This window comes from Pelophylax lessonae (genome assembly GCF_965119305.1).
Source record: "Pelophylax lessonae genome assembly, chromosome: 2".
Lineage (NCBI taxonomy): Eukaryota > Metazoa > Chordata > Amphibia > Anura > Ranidae > Pelophylax > Pelophylax lessonae.
Window position 1 is genome coordinate 671,927,326 of NC_138769.1, and position 24,263 is coordinate 671,951,588.

General features: G+C 44.1%; 1 protein-coding gene across 1 annotated transcript in view; it reads right to left on the bottom strand.

The window, feature by feature from the left end:
• CEP126 (centrosomal protein 126) overlaps positions 1 to 24,263 on the bottom strand; it is a 138,536-nt gene that overhangs the window by 108,935 nt on the left and 5,338 nt on the right. Inside the window, exon 2 of the mRNA XM_082245594.1 lies at positions 18,457 to 18,576. Within this exon, the coding sequence (XP_082101720.1) occupies positions 18,457 to 18,576 (120 nt within the window). The remainder of the gene's footprint in view (positions 1 to 18,456; positions 18,577 to 24,263) is intronic.

Consider the following 24,263-nt stretch of genomic DNA (forward strand, 5'->3'; position numbering starts at 1 on the left):
TTTATCCTACCTAAAACGCACCGACACTGACTGACACCGATACCAATTTAAAAAATGATTTCTTTAACCACTTGCCGACCGCTCACTGGAGCTCTACTGCGGCAAAGTGGTTAGTTCCCGTCCAGCGACGTAGACCTACGTCGCTGGACTCCTCCCCTTGTGGGCGGCGCATGCGCGCCGCCGGAGGCTCGCTCCCGCTGTATTCATTCACAGCGGGAGTCGGGCCAGGGGAGGAGCAGCGGCGATCGCCGCTGCTCTTCCCCGATCATCGGGGAATCGAGTGTGGAGATCCGCCCGCTTGTGTAAACAAAGCGGGCGGATCTCCTAAGTGACAGACAGTGACAGATTGCAGGGTTCAGCATAGCTGAACCTGCGATCTGTCCCTGTGTCACTCAGTCACCTCCCCCCACACACGTTAGTAAGCACCAGGCATACATTAACCCCTCCCTCTCCAATAAAATTAACCCCTTCCCTGCCAGTGTCATTTTTACAGTAACAGTTCATATTTATTATTTATAGCACTGATTACTGTAGTAATGTCACTGGTACCCCCAAAAGTGTCAAAAATGTCAGTCAAGGGTCCGATCTGTGCGCCGCAATGTCGCAGTCCCGCAAAAAAAAAAAAAAAAAATCGCAGATCGCCGCCATTACTTGTTAAAAAAAAAAAACAGCAAAAATTACAGAAATCTTTCCCTTAGTTAGTAAACGCAATAACTTTTGCGCAAACCAATCAAAATACGCTTATAGTGATTTTTCTTTACCAAACATAGGTAGCAGAAAACAAATTGGCCAAAAATTAAAAAAAAATTTGATTTTTACATTTTTTTGGGGGGAATTTCATATAAAAAAAATGTGAAAAATATTGTTATTTTTTCAAAATTTACGCTCTTTTTTTGTTTATAGCGCAAAAAGTAAAAATCGCACAGGTGATCAAATACAACCAAAAGAAAGCTCTGTTTGTGGGAAAAAAAGGACATAAATTTTGTTTGGGTACGGCGTCGCACGACCGCACAATGTATCTCTCTCTTCTATTCAGAGAGAGAAAACACAGAGGGAGCTTCAAATTGAGTCCCAGTTCACACATATGCGATACGGGAACCCTGCGAATCCACTGCAGGTTCCCACATCACATTCAACTCGCAGGCAGTTCACACTGCCATATGCGAATCGCTGGGGGTGTCAATACAAAGTTAATGACACCCCAGATCAGTTCGCATATCGCAGTGTGAACTGTCAGATTTTGCACAGAGCAGCCCCGATCCTCCTCTTTTCAGGTCCCTCTTCGTCGCTCCTGGCCCCTCCCTCCTGCAAAGTACCCCCACATGCTGAGCCACTGCTCTGTGTATCCATTTACACACAGACACGGCTCGGCCCCCTCCTCATTGGACGGGCTGTGATTGACAGTAGCGGGAGCAGATGGTTTCTGCTGCTATTGCAGCCAATAAGGACGGAGAGATCCAGGACAGCGGAGGCTCTCGTGCACATTGCTGGGTCAAGATGGAGCTCAGTTAGGTATTGTGGGGGGCTGGGGAGGAACTGCTGCACACAAAAGTTTTTGTACCTTCATACACAGAATGCATGAAGGTAAAAAAAAACGTTTGCCTTTACAATCCTTTTAAAGCTAAACTCCAAGCAAATACAGTAACTAAGTACAAACATTAAATGCATATATGGGAGCTAAGATTATTTTCCTCACATTACACAGCCCTTGTCCTTTGTCCTTGTCACACAGCCCAGTCTGGCAGGGTAGGAGACCTGATTTTTATCAGCTGCAGTTAAGTAATACTTATAAGTCTTGTTTGTCCCCACCCGTGATTGGACAGTGAAAGGAAAGAAGAAGAGTGATGTGATGTAAGAGTCATGTATCATTAAGCTTCCTGTAAATACATGAGCATTGTAACACAACTAATTGGCTCCTTGTGCTGCCTCTTGCTCTCCGAGTCTGAGCTCTGCTGTATAGGGACCGCAGGCGGCTGATACCAAATCAAGTCCAGGTACGTACACTGCTTGCATTTATTCACTTTCTGCCTGCGCTATTGCCGAAAGACGGCTACAGCGTGGGCTTCCAGTGCTTGGAAGGGGTCAATCACAGCTGATCACAGAAGTAAACAGAAGCCATTTATCAGCTTTTTTTTTTTTTTTTCTCCTTAGGACCAGCGTGAGGAGAACAGAAGAAAGCTGGTAACTGACTTCTGTTACAGGGACATTGGTCCCACTCTGTGCCCGCCAGTGCTACCTATCAGTGCCCACCAATGCTACCTATCAATGCCCACCTGTGCTGGCAATCAGTGACCATCCATGCATAATCATCAGTGTCACCTATCAGTGTTGCCTACTAGTGCCTATCAGTTCCCATCAGTGCCACCTATCAGTAGTCATCAATGCCGCCTATCAGTGCCACATCTCAGAGCCCTTCAGTGTCACCTATCAGAGCCCATCAGGGCCACTCATCAGTGCCTATCAGTGCCACCTATCAATGCAGCCTCATCAGTGCCTACCAGTGCCGCCTCATCAGTGCCCACCATTGCACCTTTATCAGTGCCACCTATCAGTGCTAATCTGTGCCGCCTCATAAGGGTCTATTAGTGCCAATTAGTGCCCATCAGTGCAGCCTATCAGTGCCCATCTGTACCGCCTCATAAGTGTCTATCAGTGCCCATCAGTGCAGCCTATCCGTGCCCATCAGTGTAGCCTCATCAGCACACATCTGGGAAGGAGAAAAATTACCTGTTTGCAAAATTTTATAACAAACTATGAAAATGTTTTTTTTTTCAAAATTTTTTTTGTTTCTTTAGCAAAAAATAAAACACCCAGTGGTGAATAAATACCGCCACAAGAAAACTCTATTTGTGTGAAAAAAGTGATAAAAGTTTTGTTTGGGTACAGTTTTGCATGACTGCGCAATTGTCATTCAAAGTGCGACAGCACTGAAAGCTGAAAATTGGCCTGGTCAGGAAGGGGGTATAAGCGCCCAGCAGGCAAGTGGTTAAAGCAAAAATACGATAATGATGTATTAACGAATACAGAGTTTTCGTTCAGCTTTTCTGGATGAATAAAGTTTTACTGATGATGTTTGCTACTGCCCACATCAACCAATCTGCTCATTCTTTCATCTGAAATCTGATTGGTTGCTAAGGTTCTAGTTTTACACCAGTTTTCATAAATCAAACTCCAGAATGATATAATAAAAATAATAATGGGTGTGTCGCTGCTTGAGATGGATATTTGTTGTAATTCTCAGCGTATTACTAAACACTCAATAATGGAATACGTTCTACATATGAATCATATACCAAAGTCAAGTGCAAAATCACAAAGAAATATTAAATACATTAACATGACATGTGCATTACACCAATAATAGTGACTCAGTGAAAACGTGGCATATACATAAAAAGAAATATATAAGTTCTTTGGTTTGGCATTGCACAAAAAACACTTGAAGCAAAAATAATGTGCTGTCATGAGATCTCTAATATTTGTGCGATGTGCTGCCGGTGTCTTCACTCCCCCTTTGTGTACCGCACTCACCTGGAAGCTCTCCCTACAGGGTGGTATCCACCATTCACAGCACCAGTGGCTGTATGTTATCTCCTCTATGTAAATAAATGGCTGTCAATCTTTGTTCTCATGCATTGATCTGGCACTGGTGAGGCTGCATTGATCTGGCACTGGTGAGGCTGCATTGATCTGGCACTGGTGAGGCTGCATTGATCTGGCACTGGTGAGGCTGCATTGATCTGGCACTGGTGAGGCTGCATTGATCTGGCACTGGTGAGGCTGCATTGATCTGGCACTGGTGAGGCTGCATTGATCTGGCACTGGTGAGGCTGTATTGTTCTGGCACTGGTGAGGCTGCATTGATCTGGCACTGGTGAGGCTGCGCTGATCTAGAACTGGTGAGGCTGCATTGATGGGCACTGGTGAGGCTGAGCTGTTTGGTACTGATGAGGCTGCATTGAAGGGCATTGATGAGGCTGCGCTGATGGACACTGGTGACACACTGGTATAATACACTCTACAAATGTGCTTTAAAATGCATGGTTTTCCCTTTTATGAACAAGAAAATAATGACGGTATGCTCTTGAGCTGGTATAATAATGCTATGGGGCTGGTATGAAATTATTTCTAGGGCTGGTTTTTATCCCCAGTCCGGCCCTGACCATTTCCCTCTGAAGCCGCGCCAATGCTGCCAAGTAAACGTACGGCATCATTATATGAATACAGCGCTGCTATGTGACTACAGCACCGACCTAAAGACTACTCCCTTCGCCTCTCTCGGCACACCCCAGCCCCCCCCCCCCCACGCACACTCATTGTCCTCTAGTGCTGCTTGCACAAAGACTATAGAGGTGGAGGCAGAGCTTCTGGTTGCTAATGATCCCGCTGGAAGGATGCCTGCAGGAGTTCATTCTGTGGGTTGTGTTGAGTGAGTTGGCGGGTTTTGCAAGATGTTGAGACTTGTGTGCAGTGCTTGAGAAAGAGGCTTGAGATGCTGGGTGGGGCAGTGATAGCAGTGTCTGCAGCAGGGTAGGAGCCCAGTACTAGTGCTATACAGCTAACTTCAATTGCTCTATGCATGCCACTGCTAGGTGGCCTCTGCAGCACTGGAGCAATGAATTAGGACTCATTCACACCATATACATTTATATCATCTGCACCCCTCTTCTGCACATACTACCCACTGCCATACACTCCACACCCCTCTCCTACACCTACCACCCACTGCAATACAATCTGCACCCCTCTCCTACATGTACCAACCACCGCCATACACTACGCACCCCTCTCTTACAGGTATCACCCACCGCCATACACTCTGCACCCCTCTCCTACACCTACCACCCACCGCAATACACTCTGCACCCCTCTCCTACACCTACCACCCACCGCAATACACTCTGCACCCCTCTCCTACACCTACCACCCACCGCAATACACTCCGCACCCCTCTCCTACACATACCAACCACTGCCATATACTACGCACTCCTCTCCTACATGTACCACCCACCGCAATACACTCCGCACCCCTCTCCTGTACATACTACCCCCCTGCCATACCCTCCTCACCCCTCTAATACGTCATAAAGTTTTTTCTCTATCTTATCTTCTTAACATTTGGTAGTCATGGATGAAATGTGAGAAATAACGTATAGATCATAAATTATTCCATTAACACATACCACATACACTGCATATATAATTCAACGAAAATATGCTTATAAAATAGTTTACCATTTGCCAATTACCAAAAAAAAAATATGCCACCGGAGTTTCATTTTAAAAATGTGGTCACCTTAGGGTAATGGAGCATGAGAACAAAGATTGACAGCCATCCACAGAGGAGATAACATACAGCAACTGGTGCTGTGAATGGTGGATACCCTATGGTGGGGAGAGCTTCCCGGTGAGTGTGGTACACAAAGGCGGAGCACGAGTGAAGACAACGGCACTTTGCACGAATATTAGAGATCTTATGACAGCACATTATTTTTGCTTGTTTTTATGGTTCAAGTGATTTTTGTGCGGTACCAAACCAAAGGACTTATATAATACTGCTTTTTATGTACATGTCACTTTTTCACTGAGTCACTATTATTGGTTTAAAGCACATGTAATTTTAATGTATTTAAAGAGGTTGTAAACCCCTTTTGTTTACATTTACCTATAGGTAAGCCTACATTAACGCCACCCGTGCCGTTCCTTCAGACACCAGTGCCGTGAATGGCGGCTCCCGCGGCCAGATGGCCGGAGGACAAGGTCCAGGAAGCAGGACGGCCGGACATGTCGGCCGTCCTGTCGGCACCGCGGGGGCTTCGTTTTTAGGTAAGTACTTCATAATGAGCTAGTATGCGATGCATACTAGCTCATTATGCCTTTGTCTTTACAGGTTTTTTTTTCACATTTTTTAAAAAGGTTTACTTCCTCTTTAATGTTCCTTTGTGATTTTTGCACTTGACTTTGGTATATGATTCAAATTTAGCACATATTCCATTAGGCTTGGTATATTATGCCACACATTATTGATTTAGTAATACACTGAGAATTGCAACACATATCCATCACAAGCAGGGCCACCCACACCCACTATTATTTTTATTATACCTTAGCATCTACCTAGGTACCGTATTTTCCGGCGTATAAGGCGACTGGGCGTATAAGACGACCCCCCTGATTTTTATCTACCGGTAATACTTATACTTAGGTTACCTTGGAGATATTATACTCGGCGTATAAGACGACCCCCCATTTTTGGGGGATTTTTTTGAGGTTCAAAAGTAGTCTTATACGCCAGAAAATACAGTAGTTGTTTAAGTGGAGCCAGCAGCTTTAATATACATTTTTCTTATTAACTATCCATAGTGCGGATACACCCTCCTAAATTTTCCAAACTCCCGAATGAGCCCTACTGTTCTAAATGCACAGTGGCTAAGTGGTTGGCACTTATACCTGGCAGCACTAGGGGCGTCGGTTCGAATCCCAACCATGGCGCTACCTGCCTGGAGTTTGCATATTCTACCTGTGCTTGCGTGGGTTTGCGTGGGTTATGAATGTGATTGTAACCTCCTTGAGGGCAGGGACTGATGTGAATGTATAACATGTAAAGCGCTGCTTAAATTCATGGCGCTATGTAAGTACCTGAAATAAATAAATAAATGTCTGAGAATAGCCAAGTTCTTTATTGCAATGATAATGGAGAGCCAAGAAACGGAGACCTGTGCTTCACAATAATGATTCGTCAAGGGGGATTAGCTAGAGAAGCAAAGAATAACAAACATAAAACCCATATACTAGGGATATATTCAGACAGTCGGTAAACATTAATGTGGGTTACTGCCAGCATACACTTGTCACAACCAATTCAAACAGTGACTGATTAAGACCCACACGAATCAATGTGACCGCAAAACAATGGCTGATGTGCGGCCAGCAATCAAGATAATGTGTTGTTAATGCTAGAAGGTAAAATCCAGACGTATCCACTAGCCAAGCTAAATACACAAAACACTGTGGGCACCCATTCCAGTAATATCTCAGACCTCAATGATGGTATGTATGATCTGGCACCCATAAATACAGATTCAATGCTACAATGAAGGGATAGTCGCATACCTCCCAACGTTTTGAGATGGGTACACCTATTAGCAGAAATATGTAGGTATAGGACACACCCCCTGTCACGCCACATAAAAATGATTAGTTAAACCCAAAAGTGCTTTTTTTACCACTACTATTCCTTTATATTGGCTTTGGAATTTACAAATGCAGCAATTTAGAAATTGGATGAAAGGTTCAGCACTGGGAAACTCTTTTTGAAAGATAAAAAGTGCATTTTATATACAACTACATAGATCAGACCAAAATGAGGGACAAATGAGGAGGAAAGAGAGACTTTGTTCCAAATCAGGGACAGTCCCTCGAAATCAGAGACAGTTGGGAGCTATTTAGTGGTACCAGTGAAAGCTCCGCACAAGGGATGAGCTTGGGTTCAGACTTGGAAGTCAGCTGTCATTGATGGCCAATGAGCTGCGGCCGGAGATTTCCTACCTCACAACAGCACATATTCAAAGGGACATCATTGACCTTGTATGGTCACACGGCTATGATAGGCCTATGACTTTGATCGAATATAGTCATGTGCCTATATTGGGTCATTGATGTCACAACATCCCGCCCATTTGCGTACGTAGCTGTGGGGTAAGGAATCTCCCACGGAAGCTCGCTAGTCTGCCAGTGACAGCTAACTTCCAGATTCAGGCCGAACCTAAGCCCGCATCCAAGTTCATCACTACTCCTTACATATGACAAAGAATAAACTAACAAGTTAAAGTGTTACTAAACCCACGACAGTAAGATCTACCCGTGTATGTAGCAAAGCATGCTCGTTATACTCACTGTTAAAATGAAGGGGTTAAACCTGCACATTGTGTAAAGAGGCTGTTTGATCCTGTCTTCTCTGATCCTCTCCTTCTTCCACAGTGCACAACCCATCTCCTGATAGTACAGAGCCTTGGGGGGGGGGGGGGGGGGCACTCTGCACATGCTCAATTTAGTGTGTATTGCTAGAGAGTTTTCTTTTTCTTGGAAGGGTGCATGTGATCAGCACAGGGCCAATCAGCACAGTCCAGACAGCGTCTGGATTCATGCAGGACATAGGACAATCAGAGGAGAAGGAAAACTCCTCCTACAAGCTTTAACCAGTGCTCTGCTGGACACTGATAGAAGTCACAAAACTGCTATACACTGCTGATGAGAAAAGATATTTAGAAGTTTATATTTACTAAAATAATTGCATTTCCATGTTCTGTGTACTGTGGGAGACCAGATATAGGGAATGCAGAGTCCTGGGTTTAGTAACACTTTAATTGTAATAATAATAATAGATGGACCCATCATTTTAAAAATCACAAACGGAAAAAGCAACACAAGGTAGATAACTTACAGTCAGTAGGATGTGTACCTTGTGCTGGTTCCTCTTCTGTTAGTAAAAATCTCCCCCCGTGGTAATCTTCCATGGCAACAGGGGTTAATACAACTGATGGGCTGTCATCAAAGACTGTGGAAAATTTTGAATTTCATTTGTAAATCAAGGTCCCACAGTCTGGAGGAAGAGTGGAGAGTCACAGAATTCAAGTTGTATGAGGTCCAGAGTGAAGTTTCCACAGTCAGTGATGATTTGGGGTACCATGACATCTGCTGGTGTTGGTCAAAAGTCAGCGCAGCCTTCTAGCAGGAAATTCTAGAGCACTTCATACTTCCCTCTGCTGACCAGCTTTATGGAGATGCTGATTTCATTTTCCAGCAGGACTTGACACCTGCCCACACTGCCAAAACTACCAATACCTGGCTCAATGATCATGGTATCACTGTGCTTGATTAGCCAGCAAACTCACCTGACCTAAACCCCATAGAAATTATGTGGAGTATTGTCAAGAGGAAGATGAGAGACACCAAACCCAACAATGCAGATGAGCTGGAAGCCGCTATCAAAGCAACCTGGGCTTCCATAACACCTCAGCAGTGCCACAGGCTGATCCATCCCCTCAATGCCACGCCGCATCGATGCAGTAATTCATGCAAAATGAGCCCTGACCAAGTATTGAGTGCATACTATACTGTACATGGACAGAATTTTCAGTAAGCCAACATTTCTGTATTAAAAATCTTTTTTTTTTTTTTTTATATTGGTCTTATGTATATTCTAAATTTCTAAGATACTGAATTTTGGGTTATCACTAGCTGTAATTTATTTATTTATTTCAGGTACTTATATAGCGCTGTCAATTTACGTAGTGCTTTTACATATACATTGTACATTCACATCAGTGCCTGCCCTCAAGGAGCTTACAATCTAAGGTCCCTAACTCGCATACATACACAGTAGGGCCAATTCTTTTTTTTTTTTTTATACAGGATCCAATCAACCTACCAGCATGTCTTTGGAGTGTGGGAGGAAACCGGAGTACCCGGAGGAAACCCACACAGGCACAGGGAGAACATGCAAACTCCAGGCAGGTAGTGGTTGGGATTTCATATTTTTTAATTCATATCCATTAAAATTAAAAGAAAGAAACGCTAGAAATATATACACACTCTGTGTGTAACGCATCTATATAAATATATGAGTTTCACTTTTTGAATTGAATTACTGAAATAAATGACCTTTTTGATCATAATCTAATTTTATGAGATGCACCTGTATATTATAAATTATATATATATATATATATATATATATATTTTTTTTTTTTTTAATGCACACACACTTACACCTATTTATTTGCTATACACATTTAAGGCCAGTTTACACCATAGAAACGCAGTCCGGATGCTTTTCTGCATGTGCGTTTCTGATGCATTCCAGTGCTTTTTTAAACCAGTCCAGTGCTTTCCCCCCCTTCTTTTTTCTTAACCTTATTTTAGAACGTGTGTTCAGTGCATTACGATGTGTTCTTGATGCATTTTACCGCGTTCCACTATAGTCCAGTGCAGAAAAAAATGCAGAATGTTTTACTTTTTTTTTTCGAAACTGGAACGCACTGCAACTGACCACACTGGGTGTGAACTATGCCATTGAAAACCATATAAGCTACTATACATGCGTTTTTGATGCAGAAAAAAAACACATTGGACTGCATGTGGTGTGAACTGGTCCTAAGTTAATAAAGCTTTTATCTGCCCTGTCCTGACCTATTTAGCAGTATATGCCCGCTCACCAAAAAAGATTGACTAACAAATAATCCATACCATAAAAAGTGTGGTTTTTGTGTTGATAAGGATTTAGGTTACCCACCCACTCACATGCAGAAAGAACAGAAAACATTGGGAGTGTATCAGCTGCAGTCAGGATATAACAGCATGGGCTATATCTTACATCATTTCGGATCACTTACGCTACGTTTCCACTATTGCGGCTACAAGCGCGACTTTGTAGTGCGACTTGTTTGCGCTACTTCTGGGGACTTCAGTGCGACTTCCCTCTATGAGGGACAAGTCTCACTGAAGTCGCCCAAAAAGTAGTGCAAAACACTTTTTTCAAGTTGCAGCAGTTAGAACGGACCTCATTGTAAACAATGGGTTTTGACTTGTTGTGCGACTTGACATGTGTCAAGTTGCACAACAAGTCGCAATAGTGGAAACGGAGCCTTATATTTAAAAAAAAAAAATTGAGGGATTCCAGAGGGTTTGAAGAGTCCATAGGTAAACTAAAGAACTAACAAAACTCCTCATTTAACTAAAGAAACGAGATCAATATTCTATATATAAAGAAGTGCATACTTATACATACAGTACATTAGCATGAGCTGTAAATATATGAATACTTATTTATTGTACTAAAAATATATATATATATATATATATATATATATATATATATATATATATATATATATTTAATATATATTTATTGTGCTAAAAATGTTTTATGCCTTCTGGGATCTGAGTCCTCAATATGTAATTTGGCTGACCTGGCAAACCTAACAATGCAAAAAATGTGTTGTCACCTTGTGACTCATGGCTTCTATGGAGAGATGATCTATGAGGATTCTACCATCCTTACATCTGGATGTGTTCTTTATCTCCTAATAGTGCTTCAGAATACTTTCCATATGTACAGCACCATCTAGTGGCTGAAATGAATACTCATCAATCTAGGAACACAAGGGATGCCAAGTTTTTCCTTTGTTGTATGACCCAGAACAGCAGGATATTTTAACTCTGAGGCTGGTTTCCCGCTATTGTGAATTGGATGCGGCTTTCTCTGCATCCAGTTCACATGTCAGGAGATTGTCACCGGCTCTCTATGGAGTCCTGTGCGTCTTCTGGTCTGTTTCAGGTCTGAATTCAGCCAAAAATTTGGACCGAAATCGGACCAAAAACGATGAACAGGGACACATAGGACCCCTGCTATGAGCCGCCCCCTGCGGCAGTGTGAACCAAACCTGACTCTTAGAGTTCATCCAGGACCGAACCTTTTTTTTTTTAGTTTTCAAGAGGCCAGTCAAAGGTTTGGACCTCTGGCAAGTTTTTATTGCTGCCTGTTTACTTGCTGTAAAGATTCATTCTGGTTCTCCTAACCAGAGTCACTGCAACTGAAAGTAAAGAAAAATCCAAAACTTTGAGTTGGCATCAGAACAAGAAAGTAGAAAGCCTCCCATCAGGACACATGCTCCATGACCTATATCTGCATAATGGGGAATTTACCTAACTTTGCAGAGATTTTCTCTTACTTCCTGTTGCATCTACAGGACAGGAAGTGAAGGGAAATCTCTCAAACAAAAAACAGATGGCATAAAAAAAGACAGAGGTTTAAAGAGGAAGTAAAGTCCCATGCATAGTTTGTACCTATAGGTAAGCCTATAATAAGCTCATATGTACTGTAAATATCTCCTAAATGTGCACAGTTTAGGATATATTTACTATATATGCAGCCGATGACGTCATTGGCACATGCGCTTTGACAGAAACAGCCACTTGTGCTGTTCCTTCAGAATCCTGTGCCGTGAAGGACAGTTCCCCCGTGCATGCGCAGGATTGACATCATTGGGGGTCCAGCATGTCACTCAGCTGGAGTCCCCCGACTGGGAAGGAAGACGGGTTAAGATGGACATGCCTCCAGCGATGACATCACATCACTGGAGGGCTTAGTTTTCAGGTAAGTTACACATAATGTGCTAGTATGCGATGCATACAAGCACATTATGCCTTTATCTTGCAGGTCCAGAAAAAAAAAAAAAAACACCCAACAGTGTACAACCGGTTAAAACCCTTTTCCTTAAAGCTCAACTCTAAACTTTGTTTTACTCAGGATAAGTCTCCTTTAAAGCCCAACTCCAGGCTCTGTGCTGCCCCCCCCTCCCCCAAACTACCCTCACCTCTGAGCCCCCTGAACGTATTTGTTATATTTTTATTATACATACCTTTTTCTGAAGTTTTAGCTAGTCATGGTATGTGCCAAATCCTCTTCTTTTCTCAATCTTCTCCATCTGTGGGCAGTCTTCATAGATGCAGAGAGTGGTGCTGACATGAAGAAATCAGCTCTCTACATCAATATATAGTGAATGCACAGAGCAGTGGTGACTACATATCCATGACACCCTGCATTCACAATAATGTCCATAGCTTCTGAAAGATTGAGGACATCTTGTGGAGGAATAAAAGTACTACAGGGGGCAGTTTAGGATTAAAGGAGAGTATTGTAGCTTGGGCTACTTTAATGTTTCATTAATACTGCTCAGGGACAAAATTTTATTTCTCAATTTATTTCTAAATTCTGTACAGCTTCTAGTTATGTACCCTAAAAAACTGGCCTGTGGGAGAAGTGAGGTGCTTTTTAGATGCTCTCTTTCCATACATCCTGTCCAACTGTAGACGAAACGCGCGTAGGAGCAGGGCTTGTGGCCAGTGACTTTATATGTTTGCTCGCTGGGTTACAATGGTGTGGAGTTTGACGTTTTTAACCTGTAATACTTAAAGGAGTTGTAAAGTCAGAAGGTTTTTTTTATCTTAATGCAATCTATGCATTAAGATAAAAAGCCTGTGTGCAGCAGCCCTCCTAATACTTACCTAAGTTCCATCTCTATCCAGCGAAGTCCACGAGTACCTCGGCCGCTTGGGACTCTCTCCCGATTGGCTGAGACAAGCAGCGGCGTCATTGGCTCCTGCTGCTGTCAATCAAAGTCAGTTAGCCAATCAGGAGAGAGAGGGGCGTGGCCAAACTGCAGCTCTGTGTCTGAATGGAAACACGGAGCTGCAGCTCGGCTAGGGTGCCCCCATAGCAAACTGCTTCCTGTGGGGGCACCCGACAGGAGGGAGGGACCAGGAATAGCGAAGAGGGACCCCAGAAGAGGAGGATCCAGGCTGCTCTGTGCAAAACCAACTGCACAGAGGAGGTAAGTATAACATGTTTGTTATAAAAAAAAAAAAGAAGAAAGTAAAAACCACAAGACTTTACAATCACTTTAATAAAGAAATATTTTAGCGTTATTACCCTGTGTTGGGTTGGTTTTCTTCCTAATATTCCTGTGCATTCTAGAGTTTTGGCTGTGTTTCAGGAGAAACACATGGAAGCATACAATGGATCTGGTGGGGTTTAACTATTTTCATAAGCGTATTTGATCTCCTTATAATATAGAGATCATATACACTATATTGTCAAATGTATTGGGACGCCTACCTTTACAAGCACATGAACTTTAATGGCATCCCAGTCTCAGTCCGTGGGGTTTAATATTGATTTGGCCCACCCTTTGCAGCTATAACAGCTTCAACTCTTTTGGGAAGGCTGTCCACAAGATATAGGAGTGTCTCTATGGCAATGTTTGGCCATTCTTCCATGTTGGAGAGAAGGCCTGGCTTGCGGTCTCCGCAGTCTCTGCTCTAATTCATCTCAACAGTGTTCTATTGGGTTTAGGTGATTCACTCATCCAGGTCTTTATAGACCTTACTTTGTGCACTTGTTCAAATCATTTGGTGGAGGGGGGTGATGGTGTTGGGTTGTTTTTCAGAGGTTGGGCTTGGCCCTTTAGTTCCAGTGAAGGGAACTCCTAAGGTGTCAGCATAACAAGACATTCTGGACAATTTCAGACTCCCAACTTTATGGGAACAGTTTGGGGATCGCCCCTTCCTGTTCCAACATGACTGCGTACCAGTGCACAAAACAGGTCCATAAAGACATGGATGAGCGAGTTTGGGGTGGAGGAACTTGACTGGCCTGCACTGAGTCCTGACCTCAACCCGATAGAACACCTTTGGGATGAATTAGAGCACTGACTGCGAGCCAGGCCTTCTCATCCAGCATCAGTGTCTGACTTCACAAATGCCCAAACATTACCATAGAAACACTCCTAAACCTTGTGGACAGCCTTCCCAGAAGAGTTGAAGCTGTTCTAGCTGAAAAGGGTGGGCCAACTCAATATTGAACCCTACAGACTAAGACTGGGATGCCATTAAAGTTCATGTGGATGTAAAGGCAGGCGTCCCAATACTTTTTGACAATATATTGTATATGAGTCAGGCTACAACAATTGTAACAAAGTGTAATGGGAGTTTCCTTAGTCAAGGCTGGAGATGATTACGGAATGTACCAGAGTTTTAGCTGTATCACCCATGAGAAAGAGATAGAAGCAAGAGACGTTCCCTAGCTGAAAGCTGCAGGTGGTTGTCAGTGTACAGACATGTGCAGACAGCGAGAGGGCAGAATCAAAAATGACCCCTAGGCTGCAAGCTTGTGGTGTTGGGGAGAACGGAATGTCATCATCAATGATTACTACTTCAGGCAAAGAAGCAGATCAGGATGGAGAAAATAAAAACCACGCCAGTGTTTAACCTTGCAAGGGTGAAATATGATATTTAATAAATAAGCTATTTTCAGTACATCCCATTCTATTATTTATCTTCTTATACAATAGGTAAACCTTAGATCTTCATTCAAAAAGTGCCTATAAAAAGTCAAATACTTGAACAAATGACACATAAAACTGACATGGTGTCAATGGTGACATTGACATGACATTCTCATAATCAAACTTAACAAAAACGAAGAAAAAAAATTTTTTCCACCACTTTAAATCCGGGGACGGCACAGTGGTGTAGTGGTTAGCACTTTCACCTAGCAGCAAGAGGGTCAGTGGTTCGAATCCCAACCATGACACTACCTGCCTGGAGTTTGCATGTTCTCCCTGTGCCTGCGTGGGTTTCCTCCGGGTACTCCGGTTTCCTCCCACACTCCAAAGACATGCTGGTAGGTTAATTGGGTCCTGTATAAAATTGGCCTTACTATGTATGAATGTGAGTTAGGGACCTTAGATTGTAAGCTCCTTGAGGGCAGGGACTGATGTGAATGTGTAATGTATATGTAAAGCGCTGCGTAAATTGACAGCGCTATATAAGTACCTGAAATAATAATTCAATTAAAGTGATATTAAAGCGGAGTTTTACCTCCTCCTTCACCCCCTCCAAAAATTAAAAGTCAGCTACACATACTGTAGCTGACTTTTAATATTAGGACACTTACCTGTCCTGGAGTCCAGTGATGTCGGCACCGCAGCTGATGTTTCCATCGGCTGTCGGGTGCTGCCGCCGCCATTGCCAGTAAGGGAACACGGCAGTGAAGCCTTGTGGTTTTGTGGGCGGGTCCCTACTGCGTATGCGCAAAGTGCGCTGCGCATTCCTATTGACTCGGCGGCGGGGAACGGAGGAGGGGGCAAAACTTCAGAGGACGGCGCCGTATCCCGGAAGTGGGGAAGGGTACCTGTCAAAAACAGGTACCCGTTCCCCCCCTCCCCCCTGAAACGTGCCAAATGTGGCACCGGAGGGGGGGGGGGGGACAAAGGAGCAGAAGTACCACGTTTGGGTAGAACTCCAGTTTAAGGGCAGTTTTTTTTTTTTCTTAAAACATGTCATACTTACCTGCTCTGTGTAATAGTTTTGCACATTATTATTTCTGAAAGCGCACCAAAACTTCTGAATGCAGGATTTTTGGTGCGCTTTCAGAAATTGCACTACACCGGCAAGATGTGAAAGAAGTCTATGATAAAGTGCAGCTAACTCGTAAGAAAGCCGCAGAGCATCAGTGTAAAAGCAGCCTTATAGGAGGTTTAGGACAGTAAGGGCTCATTTACATTTGCGGTTTTGGGGGGCGGTAAAAACCCATAGTTCATTGTGGCCCATGACTGAATACCAAATAGTTTATGTGGCCCTCACTCTTCAAAAGGTTTAGCACCCCTGCTTTAAATGATTGCCAAATGATTTTAATCAATCATGCAACTGTCAGGATAAATAATCTATAAGTGCCATTGATTTCAAACAACTGCTAATTTGTCCAGGGCTGGCCGATCTGGCAAATTCAGCCTAAATAGCTAAACGTTTGAAAATAAAGGAAGTCTCCAAGAATCCTAAAATCTCATTAAGTGCATTCATCTGCAATCAGAAATTTAACCCGCAAGAGAAGTTTGTCTAGAAAAGCCTTTGCTGTGCAAAAAGAACATTAGAGCAAGACTACAGCTGGCCATTGAACACAGGCAAAGACCAGGTCTTCTGGAACAATTTGCTGAAGATTCTGTCACAGTAACAAAAGACACATTTGCCTCATACAGAAGACAGTTTTTTAGGACAAGAACCCAATAACAACTGTGAAGTATGGTGGTGGAAATCTTATGATTTGGATTTGCTTTGCTGCTTCAGGGCCTGGGAAGCTTGTAGTCATTGAGTCAATTATACATTCTACAACATATCAAAGTGTGCATGATGAGAATGTGGGGCCATCTGTCCATAAGTTGAAGTTAAGCTGGGTTCCTACTTTCAGTTCACCTTAGAGAGGTTGGGAAATCCCTCTCTCAACTCCCTAGGCCCCTCTTATGTGTAAGTCATCTTTTGTCTATTAGGACACAGGATGACCAAGGAAATTATGGACACCGAGAATATGGTTTGGATTACTTCAAATGGGACAGTAATATTTATCAACCAAATATATGAAGACTATTCCTGGCCTGTTTGATTCTGAACATGTTCATTGAAAGAGCTGGTCACATTGGCCTCTGTTCTATGTTCTTCAATGTAAGAGATGGACAGTCTGGTGCTGGTGGTCTCCTGCTATTGTCTGTGTATTAAAGAGGTTGTAAACCCAAATTTGTTATTTTTTTTTTCTTCAACCTGAAAGAGAAACCCATAATCAGCTAGTATGCATCGCATACTAGCTCATTATGAAATACCTTAGAACGAGCCCCCGTCGTGCTGCGCGCTTACCTCTATGACGGGCGACATGTTCAGTCGCCCGTCTTCCGGGATCGCGGCATCCGGCCATTTGATTGGCCGGAGCCGCGGTGACGTCACTCCTGCGCAGGCGCGTGGGAGCCGACGGTCACGACACGGGGCTCTGAAGGAATGGCACCAGCGGCTGTTCCTTCAGAGCGCATGCGCCAGTGATGTCACTGGCTGCATGTAAGGTAAATATCTCCTAAACGGTACATGTTTAGGAGATATTTACAGTACCTATAGGTAAGCCTTATCATAGGCTTACCTATAGGTACAAGTGTCAGAGGAGGGTTTACTTCCTCTTTAAGGTGTGATGTGCTTTCTGTTAAGCCTGTCTGTCCAATTGTTAATAACTCACCTATTGTTTCTGTTCAGATGGCTAGATAATTAGTTCAGGTTTCATTATATTCCTGTACACAATTTCATCTGCATAGCATTATGTAATCAGGCACCTGACCTGGTGGGGTAATCAGATCAGGAGGGGGATGTCCTCCTGTGAGGTAAATATTCGGTGTGAGTTTGTTCAATAAAGGTTGGAGATCTATACAAGCTATTCTCAGCTAGTTTTGTATGGGGGGCGGCTAGAATATCTGATATCTATGTTCAAGACTGAAGGAAGCGGTATTCTGAGGGAAGCCCACAAACACAGTGTGGGTCGCGGTTCCGTTACATGGCCCAAAAGGAGAACTAGTGGATTATAGACTGCCATAGTCAAAGCCCTGATTTGAATCGGATGGACATTTTGTAGGGGGATTTTAAAATGGACAATTACTGAAAACCTGGAAACCTCTTGCAAATGAAGACATTTTGCATGGAGAAGTGGTGAGAGAATGGTGAAGTGGAGGTCAGAGTTTGCTTAGCAATTAAACAAAATGCACAAGAAGTAATTTCTGCCGAAAGGACAATAACAGCTTCTGATGCCATGGATGAACTTATTTTTTCTGTAATACACCTATTGATATTTTTGTTTAATAAATGATTGGAAAAGCAATTTTATTCCATGTGTTTTATTTAAGTATATAATTTTTATCTGTGTTTGAATAAAGGTCTAATGCTTGCCTGTTCAAATATGTTGAAAAAGTCAACAATTGCCATGGGGTGCATTCATTTCTCACATGACTGTATAAGAACGGACAATAAAAATAACATGATAGACTAAAATGTAGTCTGCAACCAAAAAAAAAAAAAAAGGGCTTACTTTCTTCGTCGATTTGTCTCAACCGATAGTTTTTGTGCACGTTGCCTAATTATTTTCTGTTCTTCCTGCAAAGCTCGCCGATCTTCTTCCCAGTCTATTTCCAACTGTGTTTTAATATGTCTTGTGATAAAACATGGTTAAGGAAAAGTGAGATAAACACTTTACAAGAATGTTTGAATACAAATAATTTTAAATAGAATATGGTCACGTCTGCAAAACCAACCCTTTCTACATTGGACCTTGTTCTGATGGGCGTACTTATAATGGAATGCAAATCAAAACCTACCTAAGCTTAAAATCTACTCTCACCCCCATTCTAAGCCTACAGATGTGTATACTTACCTGTTCTAAAGTCGCTCTGGTCCAGTCACATGATCAGGTTCCAGCACCGGTTTCAGTGTAGAGGAGAGACAGCCAACAACAAATGCGCCCATAGTAAGCCTACAGGTGACATTGTGGCCCAGGCTCTGCAGCCGTTGTTGGCAATCTCTCCTCACTGAAACCGGAGCTGGAGAGATCATGTGACTTGACCGGAATGACTTCAGAATAGGTAAGTACAGGCATCTTTCCTTTACAGGGTAGATAGAATAGGCTTAGAATGAGGATGGGAGTAGATTTAAGCTTTGACTTGACTTCCACTTTAAGCATACACACATGGAGGGCTATGTTCCCCCACACAGGGATGCACAGGTATTCCATGCATCCTCGTGCAGGCAGTCCCATTCGTGTCAACTGCTTCCAACTTGACAGCCATGTGGGTGTTGGTCCCTGAATGCAGACAATGTGCTTTTGAGGACCTGTACCTTAACGAATGTCAAACTGGGAGCATGGCCCTGGCACAGGTGCATTCTTAAAGGAGAAGTACAGCCAAACCTTGTTTGGCTGTACTTTTCCTATGGATCCCAGGAGGGCAGTTCATTCTGCACTCCTGTGACCCGCTGACAGTCTTAGCTGGCCACTCCTGCCCCCTCCACAGCCCAGTGCTCCAGTGAGCGGGGGGGGGGGGGGGCAGGGCAGACAGCGGTGACTGACAGTCACCCGCTCTCTGCTCAGGGAGCCCTGAGAACCGAGTGATTGGCGGTGTTTGATCGCTCAGTTCTCAGTGTTATAGCCGGCGGGGGACCAATGCTGCATTCATTGTAAGTATGACTCTGCAAAAAAAAAGAAAAAACCCCATACTTCTCTTTTAAGTACACCCATGTGAACAAGATCTAAACTGAATATCCAGATGTTAAAATGAGTCGTTTTTTTTTAGCAAAAAAGACTAACAAATGTACTGTGCCTCAACAGAATACTTCATTGCTTATATATTAAATGTTTATTAGTGTTTGTAAGGATGCAGCTGTTGGGTGAGTGTACTGGAGAACCACAAGTCACGTAACAGGCCAAGGTGCTCCAGCATGGTAAATGGCAATCTTCGGTGCATTCCATTGGGAACTATGAGAAATATAGTAAAAATTCAGTGTTGTACTGTGAATCATTTTATTCCTTTTAGCAACTTCTACGTTAAAGCTAAAGTTTAATCTGCATACACATGCCTTCTCTGGCCCCTCCTCTTCTCCCCTTATCAACGTGATAATGACATTTTAAAATAAAACCCTTTCATTTTATTTGCATACTTTACTTTAAACCCAGTGATTTTATCACTGAGTCCCAGTGATTCTCTATGTAGTGTAGGCAGATCATAGCTGGTAGCAGGAGCTGGTAGCAGGGGCTGTACATAGCTTGCTGACAACAGCAGACTGCTCTACGTAAAGCCCACATGTCATAATGAGCCTCCATAATGGAAAGAACTGATATTCAAATAATGAAAGGGACAGGCTATGGACAGTTGGGCTGGAGAGGAAAGCATTAGATGATGCTGGACATCCTCCAGCCATAAAATTAAATATGGGACTATAACAGTGATGGTGAACCTTGGCATCCCAGATGTTTTGGAACCACATTTCCCATGATGCTCCACTACACTGCAGAGCACATGAGCATCATGTGAAATGTAGTTCCAAAAGATCTGGGGTGCCAAGGTTCACCATCACTGGACTATGAGAAGCTCACAGTGTGCAGTAAAATCAGAGTATGCATTCTCAGTACAGGAAAGGAGCCGTGTACCACTGTGCAAGACTGAGGGTGCGGATGGAGCTCAGCTTTAAAGATTATGTAATGCCAACTTTTTTTTTTTTAGTTTTGTATAATGTTCCCACAGAGAAAAGTTCTCCAATGTAAAGGAAATCCTCTCTAAGGTCAGGGATCACACATTCATACCGTCCAACTTTTTGAGATGGGAACACCTATTAGCAAGAGAAGGCAAAGGAAACTCCCCCTGTCACGCCCCCTTAAAAAAAATAAAAAAAATAAAGGGGATTAGTTAAACCCACATGTGTTTTTTTTCCCCACTACCAGTGGTGGCTGGTGCTCCAAATTTTGGGGGGGGGGGGGGGGGGGGCAGCGCAAACAGAAAAATGTAATAGGCATTACTTTGCGGCAAACAACGCTGTAAAAAATTGCGTGACTTTGAGGTTGCAAAAGTGTGAAAGGGGCCTTCAGTAATTAAGGTATAGTGTGCCCCCTTTCAATGCAGAGAGACCAGCGTGCCCCCTTTCAATGCAGAGAGACCAGCGTGCCCCCTTTCAATGCACAGTGACCAGCGTGCCCCTTTTCAATGCACAGTGACCCCCCTTTCAATGCACAGTGACCCCCCTTTCAATGCACAGTGACCAGCGTGCCCCCTATTAATGCACAGTGACCAGCGTGCCCCCTTTCAATGCAGTGACCAGTGTACATGCCCCCTTCAATGCAGTGACCAGCGTACATGCCCCCTTCAATGCAGTGACCAGCGTACATGCCCCCTTCAATGCAGAGATCAGCATACATGCCCCCAATGCAGAGACCAGCATACATGCCCCCTTCAATGCAGTTACCAGCATACCATTCCCCCAATGCAGAGATCAGCGTACATGCCCCCAAGGCAGTGACCAGCGTACATGCCCCCAATGCAGTGACCAGCGTACATGACCCCAATGCAGTGACCAGCGTACAGGAGGAGGATCGGTGTGACAATAGCAAATTTTCATTCGCTTTTGTCACACAATGGGTGGGCTCGGGATGCACTGCTCTGCGCCCCGGGTCCACCCTTTGCATCGCCCTATTAGAGCCTCTGGCTCTAATCAGGTGATGCAAAAAAAAAAAAAAATCCCCATTGAACTCCATGCGTCCGGCGCCCCTGCATGTAGATTAGGGGGCCGGACGCATGGATAGGAACCGGCCGCCACTGCCCACTACTATTCCTTTATATTGGCTTTTGACATTTACAAATGCAGCAATTTAAAAATTGGATGAAAGATTTAGCATTGGGAAACAGTTTTTGAAAAATAAAATGTGCATTTTATATACAACTATAAAGATCAGATCAAAGTGAGGGAGAAATGAGGGACACAGGGACATTGCTCCAAATCAGTGACAGTTGGGTGCTATGCATATTTGAGTTGTGGTAATTCATGTTACGTACCATGGAAGTGTCAGTGCACAGCAAAGTCATTCATTTTGAATGGCACCTACACTGCAATGCACAGTAACATGCTATGCTAAAAAAAAAAAAGGGCCATGGGCAGTTTTCTTTATGCTGGGGTTCCTGAGTGCCCATTATCTGTGTAGGAAACACACAGCACATGTGTGATCAGTTGTCACTAGAACAAGTGTTTCTATTAAACGATTCCTCCTCTATTCCCAGGGAATACTCAGATTTCTACATTTTTGCTTACCTTGAGTCTCTGTGACAATGGTCACCAGGACAAATAGAGAAATAGATCCTCCCCAGCAGGGACACAGTGGGTGAACCTCCCCAGCTGGGACACAAGTAAGGGTGACCCTCCATAGCTGGTACACAGAGAGGGTGAATCTCCCCAGCAGGGACACAAGGAAGGGTGACCCTCCATAGCTGGTACACAGAGGGTGAATCTCCCCAGCAAGGACACAGAGAGGGTAAATCTCCCCAGCAGGGACACACGGAATGGTGACCCTCCCCAGCGGGGACACAGAGAGCGTGAATCTCCCCAGCAGGGACACCGAGAGGGTGAATCTCCCCAGCAGGGATACAAGAAAGGGTGAACCTCCCCAGCTGGGACACAGAGAGGGTGAATATTCCCAGCAGGGACACATAGAGGGTGACCCTCCACAGCTTGGGACACAGAGAGGGTGACTCTCCCCAGCTGAAACATAAGGAAAGGGTGAATCTCCACAGCTGGGACACAGAGAAGGTGAACTTCCCCAGCGGGGACACAGACATGGTGAACCTCTCCAGCTGGGATACAAGGAAAATTTGAACCCACCCCCTCCCCACTCTCCAGTCGAGACACAAACAGGGTGGACACAGACAGGGTGAACCTCCCCAGCTGGGGTACAAGCAAGGGTGATTCCCCCCCCCCCCCAGCGGGGGGGGACACAGACAGGGTGAACCTCCACAGCTGGGATACAGAGAAGGTGAACCTCCCCAGCAGGGACACCAAGAGAGGGAGAATCTCCCCAGCTGTGACACAAGCAAAAAGGGTGAATCTCCCCGGCAAGGACACTGACATGGCGAGCAACCCCAGCTGAGATACAAGGAAATTTGAACTCCCCCTCCCCATTCCCAAGTGGGGACACAGACAGGATGAACCTCCCCAGCGGGGATACAAGGAAGGGTGACCCTCCCCAGCTGGGACACAAGTTAGGGTGACCCTCCCCAGCTGACACACAAAGAAGGGTGACCCTCCCCAGCTGACACACAAAGAAGGGTGAATCCTCACAGCTGGAACACAAAGAAGGGTGAATCCTCACAGCTGGAACACAGACAGGATGAACCTCCCCAGTTGGGACAAAGTTAGAGTGAACTCCCCCACAGGGTCATAGACAGTATGAACCTCCCCAGCTGGGACACAGAGAGGGTGAGCTTCCCTAGCTGTGATATGGGGGAAGGGTAAACCCCCCTCCCCAGCAGGGACACCAACAGTATGAACCTCCCCAGGTGGGACACAAAGGGTGAACCTCCTCAGACGTGAAACAGAGAAGACAAACCTCTCCAGCTGGGACATAGTGTGAGTGAACCTCCTCAGCAGGGACACAAGGAGGGTGAGCCTCACCCGAAGGGACACAAAGTGGGTGAACCTTCCCAGCTAGGATACAGAGAAATTTCCAACACCTACTCTATTTAAAGCAAAAAGTTGGCTTTATTTGCACTTGAATATGTCATAAGTTGAATAAACAGCCTAGTTTTGCTAACCGGTTTCCTATATGGCAGGTGTACCGCAGACAATCCACAGACAATAATACAGTACTGCTCCCCAGTGGACAAATGACATATGGAATGACCTGACTCTTCAAACTCAACCCAGGATTACCTTCCATAGAAAACTCTATAGAGTCAATGGGGAAAATCACTGCTTGTTTCTAACGTCTTCAGTGCCCGAAACCCGGCCAGAAATTGTGTACAGAGTTGAATGGCTCCATAAAAAAAAAACCTGGGAAGATTTATCCTTGCAATATTTCTTAACAGCTTTACAAATGACATTAACCATTTCACTATCTGTGTAAATAATGAAATGGTGGAGTGGTAGACATGTTTTTCTAGAGTTCCATTTATGAATGGCTCAAATTAGAAATGATGTGAAGGGCTCATGTGATAACCACGATGACCAATCCCAGGGATCATAAATGTAAACGCTCTAGTGTTTACATCTGAGAGCCCCCTCCCCTCCCTCTCACAATAGAGGAAGGATTAAAAGTAGTATTTTATCCATAAAACATTAATTAATGAAGGGATGGCAAACAGCAGC